General features: G+C 32.7%; 1 protein-coding gene across 4 annotated transcripts in view; it reads left to right on the top strand.

Annotated features, from left to right (window-relative positions):
• prom (prominin) overlaps positions 1-24,483 on the top strand; it is a 455,259-nt gene that overhangs the window by 214,688 nt on the left and 216,088 nt on the right. For all 4 annotated transcript variants that reach the window (XM_074171615.1, XM_074171614.1, XM_074171616.1 and 1 more), the window contains one exon: positions 12,603-12,927. In XM_074171615.1, coding sequence (XP_074027716.1) covers positions 12,603-12,927 — 325 coding nt within the window. The remainder of the gene's footprint in view (positions 1-12,602; positions 12,928-24,483) is intronic.

Raw genomic sequence — 24,483 nt, 5'->3', positions numbered from 1 at the left:
CTACTGAGTTTGGTAGATGCCAACATAAGATCAATTAATATTTAGCTATAATATATGATTTTGATTCAAGTTCTTCACACTAACGACGAATCTCTTCGCCATACTTCTGATATCAGTGCGGTAAAACTATTTCTCAACCCAAAATTTTGGAAGTTTTTCTCTTTAATGGCAAAGTTATAAAATATTTCGACTTTAAATTGAAATACATGATACAAATATTTAATCCTGATCAACAACATTTACAACTGATTCAACAAAATACATGGCATTCAGGCAACCTAATCACAGACAATATCACTATAAATAACAATCAGCATCATATCAGAACCATGCTAAATAAATATCAACATTTTCTAAAACTCAAAAAAATAATTCTACTGCTTCATGACGTACCTATGTAGAATATTCACTAGTAATACCACTAGAGGTCAGATTATTTCTATGGAAATTTTTTAAAAACATTCACGAACGAGAAAAACTTTCCGGATATAAATTTGACCTCGCGTGGTATTCGGTAATAAAATTCCCACACCAAATTGTGATGGAATATCAAATATTTTTAAAATTACTTTTTCCATTCTCAACAATGCAAATTATCTTCTTCATTACGTCATTGGTTTTTACTCATTGTAGTTACACGGTAATGCAGTTTTATAATGAAATATTTGACATTCTTTGATTTTTTATTTACTTCGGGATATTACAAGTGGTAGAAGATGAAAAAAATAGTAGTTTTATAGATACATACCTACAGGAATAGATTACATAATATTAAGTTTGTCTTCACACCAATAGATTCTTAGCCTATAAACTGTTGATTTCTATTGATTGTAGTAGGTCAAAAGTGCCATTTAGGGACGAAAAATACAAAATTCTTTCAATTTATAATTACTTGAGCTTACTATGAGTAGAAGAAAATCATAGTTTTAGAGGTTTTTCGGAAAGCTGTATAATCAGATTCACAGCGCGACATAGCTTTGACAGCAATTATTTAGGCCTTCAAATTGGTAATTTTTACTCATTGTAGTTGCATGGGAATGAAATATATATTCTTCAATCAACATAAGTTGTAAGTAACTACAATTGGTAGAAAATTGATTTTTCTGCGTTTTTATCAATGTGAGTTATGCGCGCTTTAAAGGTATGTAATTCATAACCAGCGTCAGCAAGCATCAATCATAGGAGGCTGTGATCATTGTATATTTACAGTTCAAAACAGCCAGTAAAACCAACAAAGTTCTTTGTTTAAAAAATGAATCGCTTTGAAAATCATACTACATGCAAAATATGCCTGAAATTGTCTGATGTAATGATCAATCATCGTACCATGACTTATTTCCTCGCATTAATAGAGGATTGTGGCTCCAACTTGAAGAAAGAAAATTTGTTTCGAATTGTCCACGAATATTTGCATCTAAACTATGCAAAATTGAAACTTAACTTAATATATATATATATATATATATATATATATATATATATATATATATATATATATATATATATATATATATATATATATATATAGATATATATATATATAGATATATATATATATATATATATATATATATATATATATATATATATATATATATATATATATATATAAATGGAACTAACAAATAATGGGGCTGAGCAGCAAATGAAAGAGTACTCTTTAAAGTTTGTCCAAGCTTTCGGAAATTTAATAAATTGTTTCAATCATCAGGGATGCTACAATATGATGGTGTAAGTAATATTAATATATAATTATGAGTGGTTAGACTTACAACTTTTTGAGGATGTTTCATACGGTGGTCATGTAAAATATTGGACACAACATGATGGATGAACATTGATACAATACATTTATAAAACTGGTTAAAGGATGTCTAATATTGGATAAAATATTTGTGAAAAACGTTACAGTTTAAAATTATTTTGAAGGAAGAATAATGTCACATGTCGAAATTTCACAAAACATTAATTTGGAGAGATTGACAGATAGTTGACATGACATATGTCAGTGGTTCTAGTGATAAAGGCTGTTACCAATTTTGACTTGTAAAGAATTATTATGGAAATTTCTACCTGTGCAGCTTTATTCTTTTTTTATTTTTTTTAAAGTGAATATAGGATAATAACAATTGGATTGAAATATATAATACATTATTCTATTAATGAATTCATTGAAACATTGTTATATGGATTTTTATCTAACGTCAAAAGATAGGAGTATATCTCACTAAGATGATTAATGTCAGTTTTTTTGTTGATGCAATTTTCATTTTCAGCAATGAATGCCATTTCAAGAAAGGATCTTTTTGTTAAATGTGTTTCACTAGCTAAGACCTTAGTGGCATCAAAATTCATATGGTGGTCAAATTTATTGACATGTTCAGCTAAAGCACATCTTTCAGGATGGTGTCTACAGTCACTTTTGTGAGAAGTTATTCTGGAACTTAAAGTTCTTGACGTTTGACCAACATAGATTTTGTTGCAAGATTGACATGGAATACTATATATTACATTTATTCGAGAAGTAATGAGGGGTTTATCTTTAACTCTGGTGTGTAAAGTTCTTATCGTGAGCACTGCTTTAGTGGCTATTTTAATATTTGGTAATTCATTGAAAATTCTAGAGAGTTTGGGGGTGATCTCCTTAATGAAGGGTAAAGTACTATAAAAAACTGGAGTTGGAGCAATATTAATTCCATTGTTATCAATTATATTTGGGTTTGGTGAGGTTATATTAATGTCTGATATGGATGAGGAATTAAACAAAATATTTTTTAACATACTCAAAGGATATGAATTATCCAGGAAAAGTTTAAGCAAAATATCAAGATTTTTTTTATGGAATTGGATGTCAGAGATTTTCAACACTCTATTTTTCATTTGTTTAACTAGATTCACTTTCATCGAGTATTTGTGATATGACCAGTAGTTGATATATCTTCCTGAACTACAAGTTTTTCTGTACCAATCTATCACAATATTATTATTGGTAGTTCTTATGAACCTTGTGTCAAGAAATGGCACGGAGTGGTCAGTGTCTTCTGCTTCCATAGTGAATTGAATGTAAGGATCATAGCTGTTAAGTGTGTCAAGAATCTCTTCAGTACAATCCATTGGTAATGCAACGATGATATCATCAACGTATTTTTTAAAAAAATGAGGTTTAAAAGATAAGACAGGTAATACTGTGTCTAAAAGGTCATCCATAACATATGCAGCTAGGATTGGTGAAATTGAAGCACCCATTGGTGTACCAAATGTTTGTTTATAAATTTTGTTATCGAATGAAAAATAAGTATTGTCAAATAGGAATTGAATAAGGTTAATGAAATTGTCTTCTGAGAGAGTACAATGCAATTTAATATTGTTCCATTGCTTGTGGATTGCTCTTATACACGCATCCTCATATACATTGCTGAACAGGGATACCACGTCCAAACTGGCTAGAATGTAATTAGGTGGTAATGAGGTGTTGTTAAATTTATTTGTTACCTCGAATGAATCTTTTATGTAGTATTCATTGTCAAAGTCATATGCCTTCGTCAAGATATTCGTTAACAGTGCAGCAATTTTTTCGGTAGGAGATCCTATCGAGGCTACAATTGGTCTTACTGAAAGTGTCGGTTTATGTACCTTGGGTAGAGCATAGAACTTTGGGGAAATACCGCTGTAGCTAGTCAGCTTCTTTCTCATCATTTCATCAATTTGATTTGATTCTCTTAGTTTTTTTATCAAGGAATTGGCTTTCGTTTGAATGGAATTGGTAGGATCTTTATTTAATTGTTTATAAGCAGAATTGTTGTTGATAATGTCATTAGACAATTGAATGTATTGATATTTTTCCATAACAACCGTTACATTTCCTTTATCTGAAAGAGTGAGGATCAAGTTAGGATTTTCTTTTAAAAAACATTTGGACTTAAAGAGAAGATTTCGATAAAGAGAAAACTTATGTTGTTGATTATGAATGTGATTAGTGATGATGTTAGTTGCTTTTGCTACTGCGATATTCCTCTGGGTAAGGTCAGAGATAGTGGAAGTGATGCAATCTATATCTGCTAAGATATTCTTGATGGGAATATCTTTGCCTATTATTGGTTCAATACAAAATTTTGGGCCTAAGGCCAAGAAAGAAGCAACTTCTTCTGGAATTGCTATGTCAGAAATGTTTTTTAACCATTTCGGATTGGTTTTTAATTTTAATTGTAAATTATGGAGTTTAAGATTATTTAACTTATTTAAATTTTTAAATTTTACTCTATGGAAAAGTTTGTTGTAGGCACGAAGTTGTTTGCCTTGAAAATTATGGAAGGTTAACTCATTGGTAAGAGAGATTATATTTCTACCTAGTAACGTTAGGGAAGATTGTAATTTAGTTATAAGTTTATGATTTGATGCAATTTCAATATTTATAAGTTTCACTTCTAACCTGTGATTTTGTTGTTTGGCATTATTGTGTGCTTCTTGTCTTAGGAGAAGGTTTTCGACTGGTCTTGTCGAACCTTCTCCTAAGACAAGAAGCACACAATAATGCCAAACAACAAAATCACAGGTTAGGAGTGAAACTTATAAATATTGAAATTGCATCAAATCATAAACTTATAACTAAATTACAATCTTCCCTAACGTTACTAGGTAGAAATATAATCTCTCTTACCAATGAGTTAACCTTCCATAATTTTCAAGGCAAACAACTTCGTGCCTACAACAAACTTTTCCATAGAGTAAAATTTAAAAATTTAAATAAGTTAAATAATCTCAAACTCCATAATTTACAATTAAAATTAAAAACCAATCCGAAATGGTTAAAAAACATTTCTGACATAGCAATTCCAGAAGAAGTTGCTTCTTTCTTGGCCTTAGGCCCAAAATTTTGTATTGAACCAATAATAGGCAAAGATATTCCCATCAAGAATATCTTAGCAGATATAGATTGCATCACTTCCACTATCTCTGACCTTACCCAGAGGAATATCGCAGTAGCAAAAGCAACTAACATCATCACTAATCACATTCATAATCAACAACATAAGTTTTCTCTTTATCGAAATCTTCTCTTTAAGTCCAAATGTTTTTTAAAAGAAAATCCTAACTTGATCCTCACTCTTTCAGATAAAGGAAATGTAACGGTTGTTATGGAAAAATATCAATACATTCAATTGTCTAATGACATTATCAACAACAATTCTGCTTATAAACAATTAAATAAAGATCCTACCAATTCCATTCAAACGAAAGCCAATTCCTTGATAAAAAAACTAAGAGAATCAAATCAAATTGATGAAATGATGAGAAAGAAGCTGACTAGCTACAGCGGTATTTCCCCAAAGTTCTATGCTCTACCCAAGGTACATAAACCGACACTTTCAGTAAGACCAATTGTAGCCTCGATAGGATCTCCTACCGAAAAAATTGCTGCACTGTTAACGAATATCTTGACGAAGGCATATGACTTTGACAATGAATACTACATAAAAGATTCATTCGAGGTAACAAATAAATTTAACAACACCTCATTACCACCTAATTACATTCTAGCCAGTTTGGACGTGGTATCCCTGTTCAGCAATGTATATGAGGATGCGTGTATAAGAGCAATCCACAAGCAATGGAACAATATTAAATTGCATTGTACTCTCTCAGAAGACAATTTCATTAACCTTATTCAATTCCTATTTGACAATACTTATTTTTCATTCGATAACAAAATTTATAAACAAACATTTGGTACACCAATGGGTGCTTCAATTTCACCAATCCTAGCTGCATATGTTATGGATGACCTTTTAGACACAGTATTACCTGTCTTATCTTTTAAACCTCATTTTTTTAAAAAATACGTTGATGATATCATCGTTGCATTACCAATGGATTGTACTGAAGAGATTCTTGACACACTTAACAGCTATGATCCTTACATTCAATTCACTATGGAAGCAGAAGACACTGAGCACTCCGTGCCATTTCTTGACACAAGTTTCATAAGAACTACCAATAATAATATTGTGATAGATTGGTACAGAAAACCTTGTAGTTCAGGAAGATATATCAACTACTGGTCATATCACAAATACTCGATGAAAGTGAATCTAGTTAAACAAATGAAAAATAGAGTGTTGAAAATCTCTGACATCCAATTCCATAAAAAAAATCTTGATATTTTGTTTAAACTTTTCCTGGATAATTCATATCCTTTGAGTATGTTAAAAAATATTTTGTTTAATTCCTCATCCATATCAGACATTAATATAACCTCACCAAACCCAAATATAATTGATAACAATGGAATTAATATTGCTCCAACTCCAGTTTTTTATAGTACTTTACCCTTCATTAAGGATATCACCCCCAAACTCTCTAGAATTTTCAATGAATTACCAAATATTAAAATAGCCACTAAAGCAGTGCTCACGATAAGAACTTTACACACCAGAGTTAAAGATAAACCCCTCATTACTTCTCGAATAAATGTAATATATAGTATTCCATGTCAATCTTGCAACAAAATCTATGTTGGTCAAACGTCAAGAACTTTAAGTTCCAGAATAACTTCTCACAAAAGTGACTGTAGACACCATCCTGAAAGATGTGCTTTAGCTGAACATGTCAATAAATTTGACCACCATATGAATTTTGATGCCACTAAGGTCTTAGCTAGTGAAACACATTTAACAAAAAGATCCTTTCTTGAAATGGCATTCATTGCTGAAAATGAAAATTGCATCAACAAAAAAACTGACATTAATCATCTTAGTGAGATATATTCCTATCTTTTGACGTTAGATAAAAATCCATATAACAATGTTTCAATGAATTCATTAATAGAATAATGTATTATATATTTCAATCCAATTGTTATTATCCTATATTCACTTTAAAAAAAATAAAAAAAGAATAAAGCTGCACAGGTAGAAATTTCCATAATAATTCTTTACAAGTCAAAGTTGGTAACAGCCTTTATCACTAGAACCACTGACATATGTCATGTCAACTATCTGTCAATCTCTCCAAATTAATGTTTTGTGAAATTTCGACATGTGACATTATTCTTCCTTCAAAATAATTTTAAACTGTAACGTTTCTCACAAATATTTTATCCAATATTAGACATCCTTTAACCAGTTTTATAAATGTATTGTATCAATGTTCATCCATCATGTTGTGTCCAATATTTTACATGACCACCGTATGAAACATCCTCAAAAAGTTGTAAGTCTAACCACTCATAATTATATATTAATATTACTTACACCATCATATTGTAGCATCCCTGATGATGGAAACAATTTATTAAATTTCCGAAAGCTTGGACAAACTTTAAAGAGTACTCTTTCATTTGCTGCTCAGCCCCATTATTTGTTAGTTCCATTCCTAACTAGTCAGCAACGATTACCTTCTCCTCTATATATATATATATATATATATATATATATATATGTATATATATATATATATATATATATATATATATATATATATATATATATATATATATATATATATATATATATATATATATATATATATATACGGTCCGAACGCCTCAATGCAGGTACTTTTCTTTGTGTTGGATCTACCTCTAGGTTTACTGTTTCTAGGAGTGTGTATTGATTTGTTTAATATATTGAATGTTAGGTCTTGTTTTTTTCCAATATTGCTAAATACATGTTTTCCATTATTGCTAAATACAATACTCAATAAAAATTATTTCGAATCTGAAGGAAATCCTAAACATATATAAATTTAACAGTCACAAATCACTTATCAAGGAACAAGTACAAATCGAAACAAATTTTGATAGAATATTGCATTTAGCAACAATGGAAAACATGTATTTAGCAATATTGGAAAAAAACAAGACCTAACATTCAATATAATAAACAAATCAATACACACTCCTAGAAACAGTAAACGTAGAGGTAGATCCAATACTAAGAAAAGTACCTGATGTAATCCAAATACAGGCAAATTTACCTAAAGTACCTGGAGTACCTGCATTGAGGCGTTCGGACCGTATAAAAGGACATACAACAGGATGACATGTTCAGTTTGAGTAGAGCCTAGATGATGACCGTACGACCAGCTGTCGAAAGCCGGTCGTACTATAGTTATTAAGCTTCAAATCCTTTTTGTGACTCATATTTAATATTGAAATACTGAAAATAAAGGAAAATTAGTTGCATCATCTTGGGGATGCAGTCAAAATTACTGGGCTATTGTTTAAATAATACTCATTGTTATATGGTCGAGCTTTCGAGAATGTTTATTCCCTTTACCAGGACATCTACAAGAAATTTTAAACATTGCAACAAAATTGTAAAACAGATAGATGTTTTACAATTTTGTATGTATGTTTTGTATGTAAAACTTTGATATTAGATTAATTTGGTTTATGTCCTGTTTCTATAGGATGTTGCGCTAATGCAAAAGATTTCTTATTAACCTTCATATCACTTTATGGGAAGTTATTTTAACAATTCTGGATGTTGTTCCAATATAATCCAAATTACAATTATTACAGGGAATGTCATAAATCACTTTCGACTTTTTGGTAATATCCATTTTATCTTTCAGATTGGTATTCAAATTCCTTATAGTTTTAATATTTTTTGGCATATTTTGATATTTTGTTCATTATGAAAAAGTTTTATGATATTTGAAGATGAATTTTCAAGATTAGGTATAGATTTATAGAAGAAATTGTTTTGAAAATTATTTCATCAAGAAGTTTTCTGGGATAGGAATTTTCGATCAATATGTCTCTAAGAAGTTTGAGATTTTTTTGCTTGAGGGAAGGGTGTACTAATTTTTCTATTCTTTTTCTCAAACAGAGTATTGAATTGATTCCAACTGATTTCTCATGGAAAGAATAGTAATTGATATATATTCCGGAATTAGTAGGTTTCACATACCAATCAGTGATCAAGGATAACTCTTGTATCAAGAAAAGAAAGGGTCTGATTATTTTCTATTTCGATAGTAAATTGCAACTTTTTATCATATCTATTGACAACATCAAGAATTCCATGATATTTGTCATAAGGTATTGCACAAATGACATCATCAACGAATTTAAAAAAAAAGTAATTTCAAAACTCAGTTTAGGAAGTGTGTTTTCGAAAAGATCGTCCATTACGTATTGAGCTGTAATAGGAGAAATAGTAGCTCCCATTGGTGTACCAAGAATTTGTTTATAGTATTCACCTTCGAAAGAGAAATAACTTGAGTTGAAGAAATCAATTATTTCAATAACCTTTTTTTGGGTTATTGAACATTTTTTATTTATATCATTCCATCTTTTGATAATACTTTTCTTCACTAGATGCATAGGTATATTGCTAAAAAGTGAAATCGCATCAAGGCTGATCAGAATATAACCTGGGGGTAATGATTTTTCATTTATAAAATTGGAAAAATCTAAAGAATCGTTAATATAGAATTCATTTTCATTATTATAGGCATCAGTGAGAATTTTAGTGACCATTTGGGCAATTTTGCTATTTGGAGCATCAATGGAAGAAATAATGGGTCTCAATTTCATATCAGGTTTATGTACTTTAGGAAGTCTATAATATTTGGGTGATATAGAATTATGAATCATATACAATTCTGTAATAATTTTATTTGCTTTTTGTTGTATTGTTGAAACAGGATCTCCATTAAGTTTAACATAAGAATCACTATCATTAATAATCTCAAGAGATTTCTCAATTTAATCAGATTTTTTCATAATCACTGTCATCACGTTGCCTTTATCGAATCTTGTAAGTATCAATTCTGGATGATTCTTCAAATAATTTTTTGTTTTTTCAAATAGGTAGGTAGTAACAATATCTGTAATTTTTGCTCTGAAAAGATTCTTTTTACTATCACAAAACCTAGTTATCAAGTTTTCAATATCTGAAAGTAAATTAGGTATATTCACCTCTTTGGTAGTTGGTGGTAAGCTGATGAAATTGAGACCTAAGGCGATATCTGATAAATTTTGTATCCAATTTTCTTTAGTTTTAATATCTGATTTTGAATTACTTTTGAGTATACTAAGTTTATCGATATTTCTCTTTTTTATGTCATTGAAAATTTTATTGTATTTGACAGTTTGTCTTTTTTCAAATTATAACCAAATATTTGAAGGAATTGATTTTGTCACAAATTTTGTTTGTTTATCCGAAAGTTTCTCTAAATTTTTCAAATCATTATGTGTGACTTTAATTTCAAGATTTAGTACTTTTTTCTTCAAGTTGTCATTGAAATTATGAATGTCATAAGAATTTTTACCATTTGTAGAATTGAAAAGGATATTTACATTTTTCGTATTATTTTCTATATGTGAAGGTACCACATTGTTTTTTCTGCATTGAAGGATGAAAATTCTTCTGTTGCGATACGATGCTAGTTTCTTGTTTGTATTACTACATTCCTTCATTGCTCTTCTGACCTGGGATCCGTAGTTGAGTTCGATCTCTTCGAAGTTGTTATTGTTATTTGAAGTTGAAAATCTTAGCGACTGGAGAAATGTATAGTAGAATGGACAAAACGGGGTCTCTCAGTCAAAAAATCAAAAATCAAAACTCTGCAGCACTTTGACAAGCTTTCGCTTCTAGTGAGAAGCTTCTTCAGGGCCTATAATTTATTGAATTGTGGGTTTTTTTGCCAATGAATAAAATTACAAATCATACTCACAGTAAAAATGAGTGAAAAACAATGAATTGAACATATCAATCGAGTTGTGTTACGTTGACAGAACTGCACTTATTCAAGTAACGCTTATTTTGAGTATAATGAATGAGTATTCACTGAGATATTGAAGTTTGAAGTAGACTCATAAAATCGGACAAAACTTTTGAAACAACCTATAAATATCAATCATCAGTTCATTCCATGATTTTTCTTCAAATCTGACAATTAGTTTTTGAATGCTAAACTGTTTGCAACGACATACTCTGATTTATTACAAAATATTATTGAATACAAAAAATCATATACTTATTTTTCTCTAATTTTCATTCAATACCTTCAATGTGCAATAGAAAATTATGTCACCTGCTTTCAATAACTTTCTACCACCTGGGCTGAAAAGTCTTTTCAGTTAGTACTAACTTTCAAATAAAAGCTGTTGAAATTCCATTCTACTCATTTTTGAGTTATTTTGCTGAGAGTGACACCACTTTCGTTATTTTCAAAATATTGGATCAAAAACAATTTTGTGTTTCAATTTGACAGTGCTTCTTGATGGGGAAAATACCGTTGAAGCAGAGCAATGTCTTGAAATGTGTTATGAGAAATCCGCTTCATCAGAAACAACAATTGAACGTTGGTTAACTGACTTCAAACGTGGTCGTGAAGATATCGATGATGCAGAACGCAGAGGAGGTCTAAATGAGGCTGTTCGTGTAATGAAACTGTGATACTGGTTTTCTAACGTCTATAATGATACAAAATGCCGTATATCAAAAATAATATTCTCAATTGTAAAACAACGTCTTAGCTCTTGCCTGCAGAAGGGTCGATTTTGAAGTGTTGATGGTCCATCATCTCGCAAGGTTTTCTGCATCCCTTGCTGAACAGATGCGTAACAGATGGGTCTGAATAGAAGCAGTAATACCAGAAAACAAAAAAAATCGTTTTGAATAATCGAAGTGACTTTACGTGAGTTATCTGAAATTGTAAAGGAATTGAAAGAACTTGCTGGCTTTGTAATGCATGAGCATTCGACTATGGGAAAGCTCTGTTCAAAGTAAGTACCGCGCACTGTTACTGTTGACAAAAACAAGAACGTTGTGATCATTCTGAGCAGTGTTTGGCCATATTTGAACATAACAAACCATAATTTTTGCGTCGATATTTGACGATAGATGAAACATCTGAGTGAAGAGCGATTGGTGAAACTCGGTCGGAAGCGCCCGAAAGCTCAACAATCCACTGTGAAGTTTACGAAGTAGTTATTTTAAAATGTGCGTTTGTGTAATATTCATCACTATTTCGATAAGTTATAAAAATATAACGTTATTGGAGCATTTGAAGGCCGAAATTGCAAGTAAACAACCACATATGGCAAGGAAAAAAATGTTGTTTCTTCAAAATGCACCGTCTCACAAGTCAATCAGAACAATGGTTAAACAACATAAATGGAACCCCGAATTGCTCTCATATCCACCATATTTGCCAGATTTGGCTCCCAGAGACTATTGGCTGTTCGCAGGCCTCAAAAAATGCTCATCCTTGAGAAATACTGCTCGAAAGAAAGCGTTATTGCTAAAAGTGTGGCCTATTTTGTGCCAAAAGATAAATCGTTCTACAAAAGTGGTATTGAAATGTCAGAGCTGCGCTGGAATGATTGTGTGGCTCTTAATGAAGATTACGTTGGTGAATAGAGCTAATTCTGAATTAATTAAAAGACGTTTCCTTTTTTTAGCCCCGAGACTCTTCAGCCCATGTATTATCTATTACATAAACTGTATAAGTATGAGAAATTACCGTCTCACCATTTGTAGTAATGCATAATGTTGTTATAAAATAGGGGCGAAGGAACAATACTACAAACTTCTGCCTTGTCGACTTACAAGTCTTCATTTATGCCTCAATAGAAATGTATCTTGCAGGCTTAGCTTCCGTTCTATTCATAATATGGGGCCTTTTGCTATGCGGCGCGCCCTGCGGTTGCGGGCTGACTTCCCGAACTATTCCCCTCCTGCTGGCAGGTGTCAGTCTTTCCTGCTTGACGTGTCTCTTCGTCTGGGGTGTGGGTTCGCTGTCTCTTCTCATAGCCGGACATGGACAGTGCATGATTTGCGATCCAGTTTACGACCATCCCCGTTATGAAGTTCTTGGAAAGTTGCTGGATTCGGGGGGAATTCTGTACGACGATGGATTGCTGGAAGAGTTTGCAGCAGGAAATGACACCGTTGAAGTTGGAGACGTCTTGAAGTGAGTATGAGTTCAATTTCCTAGATGAATGGAAACGGAATCCCTCATAAATAATTAGACATGGTCCTTAGACCTTTCTTCTTTATGACAATACAATAAAATTATTGAATTTTCTGAAAAAAAATATGTTCAAACAGAATGCAATCATTGAATATCCTAAAATATTTTTGTACTACACACTCAACAAACATTTATGATATATCGTTATTATTCATTAAAACAAGTTCCTAATTTGCAATAATAGTATATATGTTTTATGGTTTAACTTTTTGGAAAAAAATTGAGAATTTAATTTTCCCTATATAACAAACCTTCATTTATGAGTGGAGAAACAATACATATGTACAGGATGTATCAACGATGCTTCGATGAATGATATCTGCTTTTCTATTCGACATAGAAAAAATTATTCATTAACCATTTCAGGTACAGGTAGTACATATTATGGCACGTCATAATACAGGCCGTTTCTTTTATCATGTGGTAACATTTCTATATTCTAAACTGTAACAGATACAAAGACGATTAAATATGGGAAAAAAGGTAACTGTCATTGAGAAGAATACAATGGTCGAAAAAAATTAACAGGGACTCCCCTCGAGTTAAACGGGGAAAACCAAAAATGCTGTTTTTCGTATTTTTCGAATGGAATTGTTATTTCAGGAGAAATCAAAAAATGGAAAATAAAGTTATTGTATTCGTTGTGATATGACAATGTAAAAATATTCGATAAAACGTTTCGTGTCAACATGGTCACAATCACCTTTTTTCAAATACGGACCTGTGTTTTTTATAACAAATATATTCACAACCCAACGGTATATCACATTTGATATTTTTATAGCGTTTCATTTGAAATAACCACCATCATCAGTAATAACAATCGAACAAAAAAACAATTTATTTTATCATGAACTTTTGGGAAAAATGAAACCAATACGGAAAATCAAAGCTACATGGCAATCTACATTGAATGCTCGAATTGACGACCTCTTTGTTAAATGCAATTAAATTGTCGGTCCAGACAATTTCTGTGGCAATTTTCTAGTATAATAGGTGTAATACTAATACATGCATCTTTTATTTTTTGTTCGAGATGGTCGATATCTGTACTTGGTGTTGAAAACATTTTTTCCTTTATGTATCCTCAGACAAAAAAATCTAAAGGAGTGAGATCTGGGGATCGAGCTGGCCAGTTAATTGGTCCATTGTTCCCAATTCATTTTCTTGGGAATATTGCATCTGAATGTTTCCTTACTATTGCCGTCCTGTTTGAATTATTGTATTTCATGCTGGATATTCAGTGGAAATTCATTTATGTAGCAATCGAATTCATTGAATAGAAAATGACCATCGTAAAAGAAAGGGCCGAAAATGTTTGTTTCCATAATTCTCAGCCAAAATTTATTCCGAAACTTTCTTGAAAATTCGTTTTCCTATGTTAATGTTCATTTATATTATTTCACCTATAGTGGACATTTCTGTCAAACTACCTGTTGTTGGTGAATTTTCATTCGTCCATCCATATTTTTTTTTACAAATGTTTTCAACTTCCCTATTTCTACGTCTTAAACACTTCGCAAATCGTAGTCTCCTTCCGTAATCCTTTTCATTAAGGTAATGAACTTTGTGTATCCTGTAGCATTTATATATATATTTTTTTTAAATAGTTCTAGTAGATTCTACAGAAATTCTCTTTTCGTTGGCAATTTCTCGTAAAGAATAATCTTAATTAGCATAATTTTTGTAACTGCCAATATATTGAAGGATAGATGTTTTCACTGGTTAAATTTTTATGTGGTAATATTTGCTTGCTTACTCATAACATTCATTTGATTTCTCACACTTCCAGTAACCACACATTTTCTTGTTCTCTTTCTGCCAAATGCACCATAATCCGTCAAATTTCTTTCCATTCGTCTAAACATCTGGATGTTCGGAATACGACGATTCGGATATAGCTCAACATACATATTACTTGACAAAAGAGAATTTCTATTTGCATAACTGAATAGCATATACCAGCCCTTTTATCATTTGAATACATCTTTGATATGTTCATAAACGTCTGGCAGTTCTCAACAGATATCAACAACGTATTCATTTTTCCTGCCATAGAAATCAAGCAAAGCCTACGCTTTCTTATTAGTCAATGGGCTATGCTTGAAGACTGGCAGTAAACAAATCTAAAGCAAATGGAACTTCAAACGTTCAAGCCAGTCTCTATATACCTACACAGTAGGTTTAATGGACTGACGCCTATCAGAAAACAACTACTCCCCTGGCTAATACCACGAAGGGCGTTGGATTATATCAGACCGGCGTCAGTGCAGGAATCTTCACAGAAAATGTCCTGCATATGCAATTGGCAATACAACTGAAAGAGTCGACCTTCAATTATGGAACGGGCACACTTGCAGACCGGTTTCGGGCTTATTAGCCACTCATCAGTGCAAGATAGTGACCATCACTATTGACTTTAGGTCGATGATGGTCACTATCTTGCACTGATGAGTGGCTAATAAGCCCAAAACCGGTCTGCAAGTGTGCCCGTTCCATAATTGAAGGTCGACTCTTTCAGTTGTATTGCCAATTGCATATGCAGGACATTTTCTGTGAAGATTCCTTCACTGACGCCTGTCTGATATAATCCAACGCGCTTCGTGGTATTAGCCAGGGGAGTAGTTGTTTTCTGATAGACGTCAGTCCATTAAACCTACTGTGTAGGTATATAGAGACTGGCTTGAACGTTTGAAGTTTCATTTGCTTTAGATAAAGCCTACGCGTTCAAGATGGTAAATGATTTGAGATGCTATTTGATTATATTAAATCATACAACAATCGAATTTTGACCAAAAACTGATGTTTTCGTTATTTCCAGGATTGATAATTATAAAAATGTTAGGAATTATAATTGATCAGGGAGAAATAAGCCTTGAACGAAGGATTACGGCAATACAAAAATTTACAAAATGAAAAAGTAGGTACGCTATAAAAATATCACATGTAATTTACCCTAGAATTGTGAATTTATTGCTTCATTAATATATGTGATGAAAAATACAGATCCATCTGGTTCATATTTAAAAAATAGTTGATAGTGGTCATGTTGACACGAAACGTTTTATCGAATATTTAGTATTATAACGTCATAGTACACTTCAAATACAATAACATTTTTTTTCTTCCATTTTTTGATATTCTCCGAAATAACAATTCCATTCAAAAAAAAGAAAAACAGCATTTTTGGTTTTCCCCGTATAACTCGAGAAGGGAGAGAGTTCTCGTAAATTTTCTTCGACCGTTGTATTGTACCCGATGACAGTTACTTTTTCCTTCACCTAATTTTCTTCGTATCTATTACGATTTAGAATATAGCAATATTACCACATGATGAAAGAAACGACCTGTATAGTTGTGAATATTCAAAATTCAAAAAACAAACAATGAATAAATAATATAATAAAATAAATACTATGCATATCACATATGGAATTATCAAAAATATACACTCATAGCAACAGATTGAAAAAAACATTAGGAGGAAATCCTTGTAAAAATGGATTATATTGTAATCATTTAGGTATTTAGATATACTATAATAACATTCATCTACCAGAAGTTTTTCTACAACAGCTTTGAATTTAGGTTTGTCAAGAATTTGTTGATTTTTCAGTGGGAGTTTATCATATAATTTGATTGCATTATAATATGGTGATATACCATATGCCATTGTACGATGCAGGTACCATCAAAGTTATGACTGTTACCTGTGTGGTGTTCATGTGCAGTTGAAAGAGTTGGTAGGTGCTAGGAGAATGTATATACAGGAAGCACTTATGATTTCATTCTGAATCATAATAGGTCCACAACTATCCATATATCCTATCTGAAAAATCAGTCTTATGATTTTTTTATATCACAAAAACTTTCATAATGTTTGTAGCTCTGCCCCAACAGATAATATTTTATAATATGTGGCAGTACGCTGAGGCATATTATATAGTCAACAGGCCGGGTGTGTCAAAACAATACTTCATTTGGGAGATACCAAAGTAGAATAGTAGTTTTTTACAGACACTGCCTATATGATCTTCTCAGGTGAGCTAACTATCTATCTGCGATCCAATAAATTCAACTTTTCCATCCAGTTTTATATCCAGTTCAATGTGTATCGCATTGAGAATTAGGCTTCGGAGATAGACATTCAGGGCCACTAGCTTATCTACATTGAGTATCAATGAATTACGTTGACACCAGTATCCAAATTCAATACGACAATATCATTGCTTTGCTATTGTGATTTTAGTATCGTCAGCATACATAGTTAGGTTAGCCTTCATATATTTAGGTAGGTCATTGATGAGAATCGTGGGGAGAAGTGGTTTCAATACTGGCCCCTTAGGGACTCCCAGTTTCACAGGATATTTTTTGAAATTAACATCATCATATTTCACTAACAAATCTTGTGCTGCCAACAATTTCGTGTTTTAATTTTGCAGTGCAAAATTAAAACACGAAAAATACTGTTTTAACTTGGTCGTAGAGACACCGATGATTCAGAACCCAGTGGACGTCCAAATAAGGCAGTAAGAAAATATTAAAAATCCACAAAAACCTTTTGAATGATCGAAAAGTGAAGTTGCGTGAGTAAGCTGACATTTTGAAGATATCGGAAAAACATGTTAGCTCCATATTGCATGAGCATCATACTATGAAGAAGATTTGTTCAAAGTGGGTGTTGCGTGAGCTCACTGTTGACCTAAAACAAGAACATCTTGATGATTTTGAGCAGTTTTTGGCCAAGTTTGAACATAACAAACCAGAATTTTTGTGTCCATATGAGGCAAAGGATAAAAGATGGATCCGTCACTTCACTACGAAATCAAAATGATCGTCTACTGAGTAGAGAGCAACTGGTGATATTTTGATAAGGGAAATACCATCAACATTGAATATTAAAAAGAGTTATTGAAGCGTTTTGAAGTCAAAATTGCAAAGAAACAATAGCATATGGCAACGAAAAATTTTGTTTCATCAAGACATCGCACCGAGCCACAAGTGAATCAATACGACGGCAAAACTACATGAATTCAACTTCAAATTGCTTTCACATCCACCGTATTCGCCAAATTCTTCTTCCAGGACTAGTGGCTGTTCGCAGACCTCAAAAAATGCTCATATGTGATAAATATTTCTGGAATGAGGAGGTTATTGCTGAGACCTATTTCGAGGCAAAAGTGGTATTGGAATATTAGAGCGGCGCTAAAATGATTGTGTGGCTCTCAATGGAAATCACGTTGATGAATAAAGCCAATTTTGAACTCAAACATGCTTTTTCTTTCTCAGGCCCGAGACTTTTCAGCCCATGTTTTGGAAGATGTATAGAACATTGAAATATATGCTTGAAAAACACCAATATACAGAATTTATCGATGTTATATTCTGAAAAAAACTTGTAATTCCATTTTTTATATTTGCTTTGAAAAAGGTGATTCGAGAGATGTAGGAATGTTTTGAAGTTGAAGTAGCGTTTATGTATTTCATTAATTATTCATGATTTCACTAAGTGACTTGACAGTTTTAGCATTTATGAGAACGAGGAGTTGTATGTTGAATCTTGCTCAACAACAAAGATGTTTGGCCTTACACTTGACTACAAGCTCACCTGGATCCCTCACATTAAAACTCTCTGCGACAAACTCCGCAGAAATTGCTATGCGCTAAGATTTATGTCAAACCATTGCAGTAAACAAGTTTTGTTGAATCTATACTATGGATCAATACACTGTCATATACGATATGGAATACTGAACTGGGGCACTGGATCGTCTGCACTGAGGGTTTTTACACTCCAGAAATATGCCATCAGAACTATTGCTCGTATAGGATGGAGGCAATCGTGTATAAACATCTTCAAAGAACTCAAAATACTCACCGTTGCGGGTATTTTTATTTATGAATTATGCATATACATGTACAAGAATGGTAATAATTTCATATCAAATCAGCATAAATACCCTACCGCTCTAAAAACTTATTAATACCCCATATGCATCGAACCACCATATAACAAAAAGAGCCACCTTTTTCTTGGACCAAAATTTCACAATAAGCTTAATGATTTGGTTGAGAATGCGCCAAATATCAATATTTTTAAATCAAGACTGAAAGCTGCTCTCATAGAAACAAATTGCTACACCCTCTGTGATCACCATTTTCCTCATTTTCTTCAAATGAAATATCTTGTAAGTTTTTCCCCTCTAGATGTAAATGATTCTTGCATCATAGTTAATGAAGAATTTGATAATTTTTATAGGGCTGCAACAGAACACTGTTAGCTCCCGAACTCTCAAAAATCAAATGTTTTGTTAGTTGGATAACAGTCCAAGCGATTCGATATTTCAGAGTCCATAAATATATCAATCAATGGCGTAAATATCGAGTTTAAAAATCTGTTTAAAATCTGTTTTTCCGTTAACCAGCTGTCGCACCCCTACGAACGACAACCCTCAGAAGCCGAAACTTGTGCGAGCTAAGGATCAACGAGGTCTTACCTTTTAACGTGTGATTCCTAACACGGGTTGGACGGTAGCAAGTGAAGATCGATCGTTCAGACTAGGGTTTGAACCACCGACCAACACGGCAGTCAATTCGAGTGAGTGAACAAATCATCCACGCCGAACCGCTTGGCTACCGACCGACCTGGTGGAAGACCGAGTTGGTGGAAGAAGCTAAAAATCTTGGAGTAATTATTCCCAGATTCGAAAAGTACCTGAATAACTTGTTACGACGTGCATATTCTTCTTTGAAATTGATATATGGAGTTAGCCAGTACCTTTCACTGAAATTAATATTATGTGAAGCACTTGTTTTATTACATTTCAACTATGCTAATACTGTCTATGAATCACATCCAAGTGAGCAATATGAACGTGAAATTCAAAAAGTAGAAAACTTGTGGTTAATACTAATTTATAGAATAATACGTTCTCAGATGATCTCTTATAAGCGCAAAGATGCCTATGGGTTAAATATGAATAACAGAAGACTTATATGTCGCCAAGCTATTCCATACAATTATTCTTATACCAGAAACCTCATAACGTTAACATCAGGTTCAAGAAAGCACTTACTCCACCTTCTTTTAGAACTGAAATTTTCAGCAGGTGTTTTAGTTAACAATAATGCCAATTGATAGCTGGGCTTCAAAATTTCAATTTTAATCTATTAAGCCATTCATCTTTTTTTTTTTTAGTTTTTCGACATTGATGGAAGAACCGATGTAGATTCGGCCATGACTGTACCAATTAGACATTTATGAATTTTTTGTGTGAAATGTATTGATTGACGGACTGTGGATGATGGACTGTAGCTGCTCATCGTTTTGAGATTCAACTCAGTACACCTCAAACTTCACTGTCCGAGAATTTTTCCTTTTGGAGAACTATGTTCATGTGGAATGAACTTCCTGAGAACATTTTTCCAAATGGATTCAATCTCCAGCAATTCAAATCCAACGTTAATCGCTACTCTCGCACAGGCACCACTCTCAGAGCATCTTAAGGATTTTCCTGTAGTGCTTGTGTTTTGTCAAAACAAAAATTATTATTATTATTCCATCACTATATAAACTTCCGGATTAGGTTTTGATTCCATTTCTCTCGTTAAATGCGAGCGTTTCCACTGAAAAACTCATTTTGTTTTGTTCATCCTCTTCTCTGATTTTTTTTCACGTGGACATATTGTAACTTTTTGCTACTAACGCTACGTTTTTCGAATTCGATTATTTGGCTGAAGTCTCAAAAACAGATTCATAAATATTATAGCCCAAATCAGTGACGTCAAAAATACAATTTCCAGAAAATAATTTTTCTATATCTATGAAACCTCTTTGCCATGTAGTTTTTGTTACACAAATCAGGTGAAGGTATATTCAAAATTGAATTAAACATCATCCATTTATGTTGGTAATATTTCTAGAAGGGTTGCCTTCATTGCGCCTACTACTTTCCGTAGGCCAATTCGATGAGCAGCATTCTTTTGTATTTTTTCAGTTACATATCAGGTTCAAATGTAGGCTTAAAAACCTACATTGAATTTATAGGAAACTGTTGAAAATTTTTGCAGAAAATTCTTTTCAAATTAGAACTGAGACAATATGTAAGAACTAAGGCTTTCACGTTCAGAGTCACAATTCAAGGAAATATATCTGGGCTGGTAAGTCGTAGTTTAATGAAACCTGAAGTAACCAGCATTTCGTCTGCTACTGTGACAGACATCAGTGAAAGGTGGGGACGAATCCTACCTAACTGAGCGCAGTCAAGTCGTAAAAAGTGATATAACTTCAAAATATATTCTTATAAATTATGGAGTGCCACAAGGATCGGTTTTGGGACCCACTCTTTTTCTTGTATATATCAATGATTTACTGTGTATAAACTCTTCTGGAAAAATTACCTTGTTTGCTGACGACAACACCATTTTATGGCATAGTAAAACTGTTGAAGGTCTGAATAATAAGATAATCAGAGATATTAATGTGATCAAGTCTTGGTGCGACTCGAATCTTCTCTCTTTCAATATAAAAAAACAAATAAAATAACTTTCAAATGTACTTTGGAAGATATGCCTCTAGAAAATGAGAAGATTGAAAATAAAGATTGCACTGAATTTTTGGGCCTATATATTGACAGTAAATAAAAGTTTGAAGCACACGTCAACCAATTGAAGAATAAAATCTCCTCAGGGTGTTATGCAATGAGAATTATTACAAGGGAACTTGGTACTGCCACGGCTATGAACGCATATTATGCATTAATTGAATCTCAACTGAGATATGCCATTCCTTTCTGGGGGGTATGCAACTCTAATCTGCTAGATTCAGTACTTAAACTGCAAAAGAGAGCTATTAGATATGTGTTTAGATATGTGTTCAAACTAGGACCGCGCAATTCATGTAGGCAGTTATTTGCAGAAAAAAATATATTGACAGTTGTGGCTCTCTTTGTGATGGAAACTGCGTGTTTTATACACAAACGTTGGTCAAAATTTGAATATATTTCTTCATGTCATAGCACTCGCCTTAAATCTAAAAATAATTTTAAATTATCATTGCCTTCTTCATCCCTAGTAAAGGACTCCATTTTCTATAACGGTGTTGAAATGTATGATCACTTACCGTCTCATTTCAGAAATAGCTACGATAGTATTGACAGCTTTAGAAAATACACAAAGAAACTTCTCGCGAGCAGACCCTATTATAGTTTGCGAAAATTTTACAATGACAACTTCCAGTGAAACTGTAATTTATTGCGGGTACTGTATAGCATACTTGATTAGACTGTTAAATTATAAGTCGTAATATTAACAAAATGTTCAAATAACATTTTATGATTGATATTTTATTTATTCATTGACACTTATTCTATTGAATGAAATGTATAATTGATAAATGTATATGTTTATATACTGCTTGTTTATATAACAATTTCATTTTCATTTTTATTCTATTTTATTTATATTTAACATAATTGTGTGTATTTTGCTTAAATTTTATTTCTGTACATGTATATTCTACTTTGTCAACAAAACAAGAGTTTTTTCGACAATAAAGTATAATTTGATTGATTGATTGATTGGAGGTTATACTTTGAAGACTCAGCGACCACTTAACAGCGCGCAACATTTTCACTCGTATTCATGACTTCAGAGGATGGTAGAGGTAATGGTGGCGCTGACAGTGGGGACGATGACAAAGTGTCCAAGCAAATGCTCACTCCTAACTGGTCCGTACTTCTGCTGGGTGACTTTAATTTGTCCACGTTGTTGAGTGGTATGCTACTAGTGGAATGTTGATCGGAATTGTATTCAAGTCCATTTCTGGCTTCTCGACTACTGGATATTACGTTTTGTTGACCTGTATACTTTATTTTCTATTGAAAGTGTTGAAATGCTCAAAGATATCAATGGTCCCCTTTTGAAGTCGTGCCTGATAATGCCTTGAATCAGACAGGACAACATACTTCCACTCTTGACAGATTTATCCAACAACAACAACTCTCATATTTATCTACATAAATTCGTAACTCCAAATCTGTATCCGTGATAACGATTAATAGGCAAATAAATGAACACTTTGATGGAATGAATGAAAACACATTTGTCTAATTACCACTAGTTGATTCTATTTATACGACCGGTTTCGGGTTTGACCCCATTATCAAGTATAAAACTGGGATATGAAGTTTAAAAACTTGGTTTTATCAGGAGTAAGGACAGGTATTTGATAGATAGGTAGTTGGGCGAACCAGGATGGTAACTTTAAAATTCACCACTTAAAATCTAGGGGTTGTTAAACTTATAAATTCAAATCGAGTTGCTAATTTAGAGGTGTATATTTCTGGTTTTTATTTGACTTGTTAATTTTCTTGATTCCAACAAATTCATTTTCTTCTCTTTATTACATATGTGTTATATTTTGTGTATAAAAAATCAACTAGTGGTAATTAGATAAAGGTGTTTTTATTCATTTCATCAAAGTGATCATGAATTATCACAAAATAAACTAGTTATCAATTACACATATATCAAATAAATGAAACTAACCAGTGGATTTTCTGGATTTTCTGGAATCCACAATGCCGGAAATTATTTTTCGACAATGTCTAGTTAGGCGAATTATGAAACAGCTCAATATCAACAAGGCGCAAGAAGTCGCACCAGTATTTTGCAGACTTTTCAACCTGTCTTACAAGAAGAGGGTTTTTTATTCTTTTTGGAAGATTGCTTGCATTCAGCCTAATCCGATAAAAGGCAAGAAACATCTTCCAAATAACTATAGACCAGTCATTTTGCTATCAGTAATATTAAAATTCATAGAGATAGCTTCAATATCTTGAGCGATCATCATTATGTCATTCGGAAACGAAGATCGACAGGCGACGTATCGTATGTCACCTATATTTGGAATAACGCAATGAAAAAATATGAAGAGTAGAGAGCTAAAGCGCTTGATACTTCGAAGCTTTGGCTTCGCAAGAAACCAATATATTGCTTTGCTGACGACAGCACACTTGTTTCGTCATTCCATTTGGATTCCAGGACATCGGCTACGAATGCATATCTTCACCGGCAGCACAAGGTTGCATATCTTGATGAGGATCAAGAAGTAATTTCAATTGAGGTGAAAATAATCAGATTCAATTCAATGCCACAAAAACCCAGGCATCGGTTTTCTCTAAAAAATAAATGTCTCCGAACCGGATATAATAATGTCCGGTCGGATGAAACCACTTTCTGCTCCGATACGTTTGGTGGGGGAAAAATGGACACCAATATGTCTTGGGCACAATCATGTCGCTGGAATTGCAAAGGCTGCTTCTCAAAAGCTGGGAACACTGTTCCAAACCAGAAAACAGTGGACACCTCAGCAACATTTGATACTGTATAAAGCTCAAATCAGACATTCTTTGAAGTATTGCTCTCATGTATAGAGCTGCTATCCTAAGCATACCCTGAAGTTGCTGGGTTCCATCCATCACTTGCAACCTCGAT

This window comes from Leptinotarsa decemlineata, unplaced genomic scaffold (genome assembly GCF_025532065.1).
Source record: "Leptinotarsa decemlineata unplaced genomic scaffold, Ldec_3_MD MMD2_tig00000026_RagTag_RagTag, whole genome shotgun sequence".
Taxonomy (NCBI): Eukaryota; Metazoa; Arthropoda; class Insecta; order Coleoptera; family Chrysomelidae; genus Leptinotarsa; species Leptinotarsa decemlineata.
Note: the sequence above shows the minus strand (reverse complement) of the source record. Positions and strands in the feature narration are given on the sequence as shown.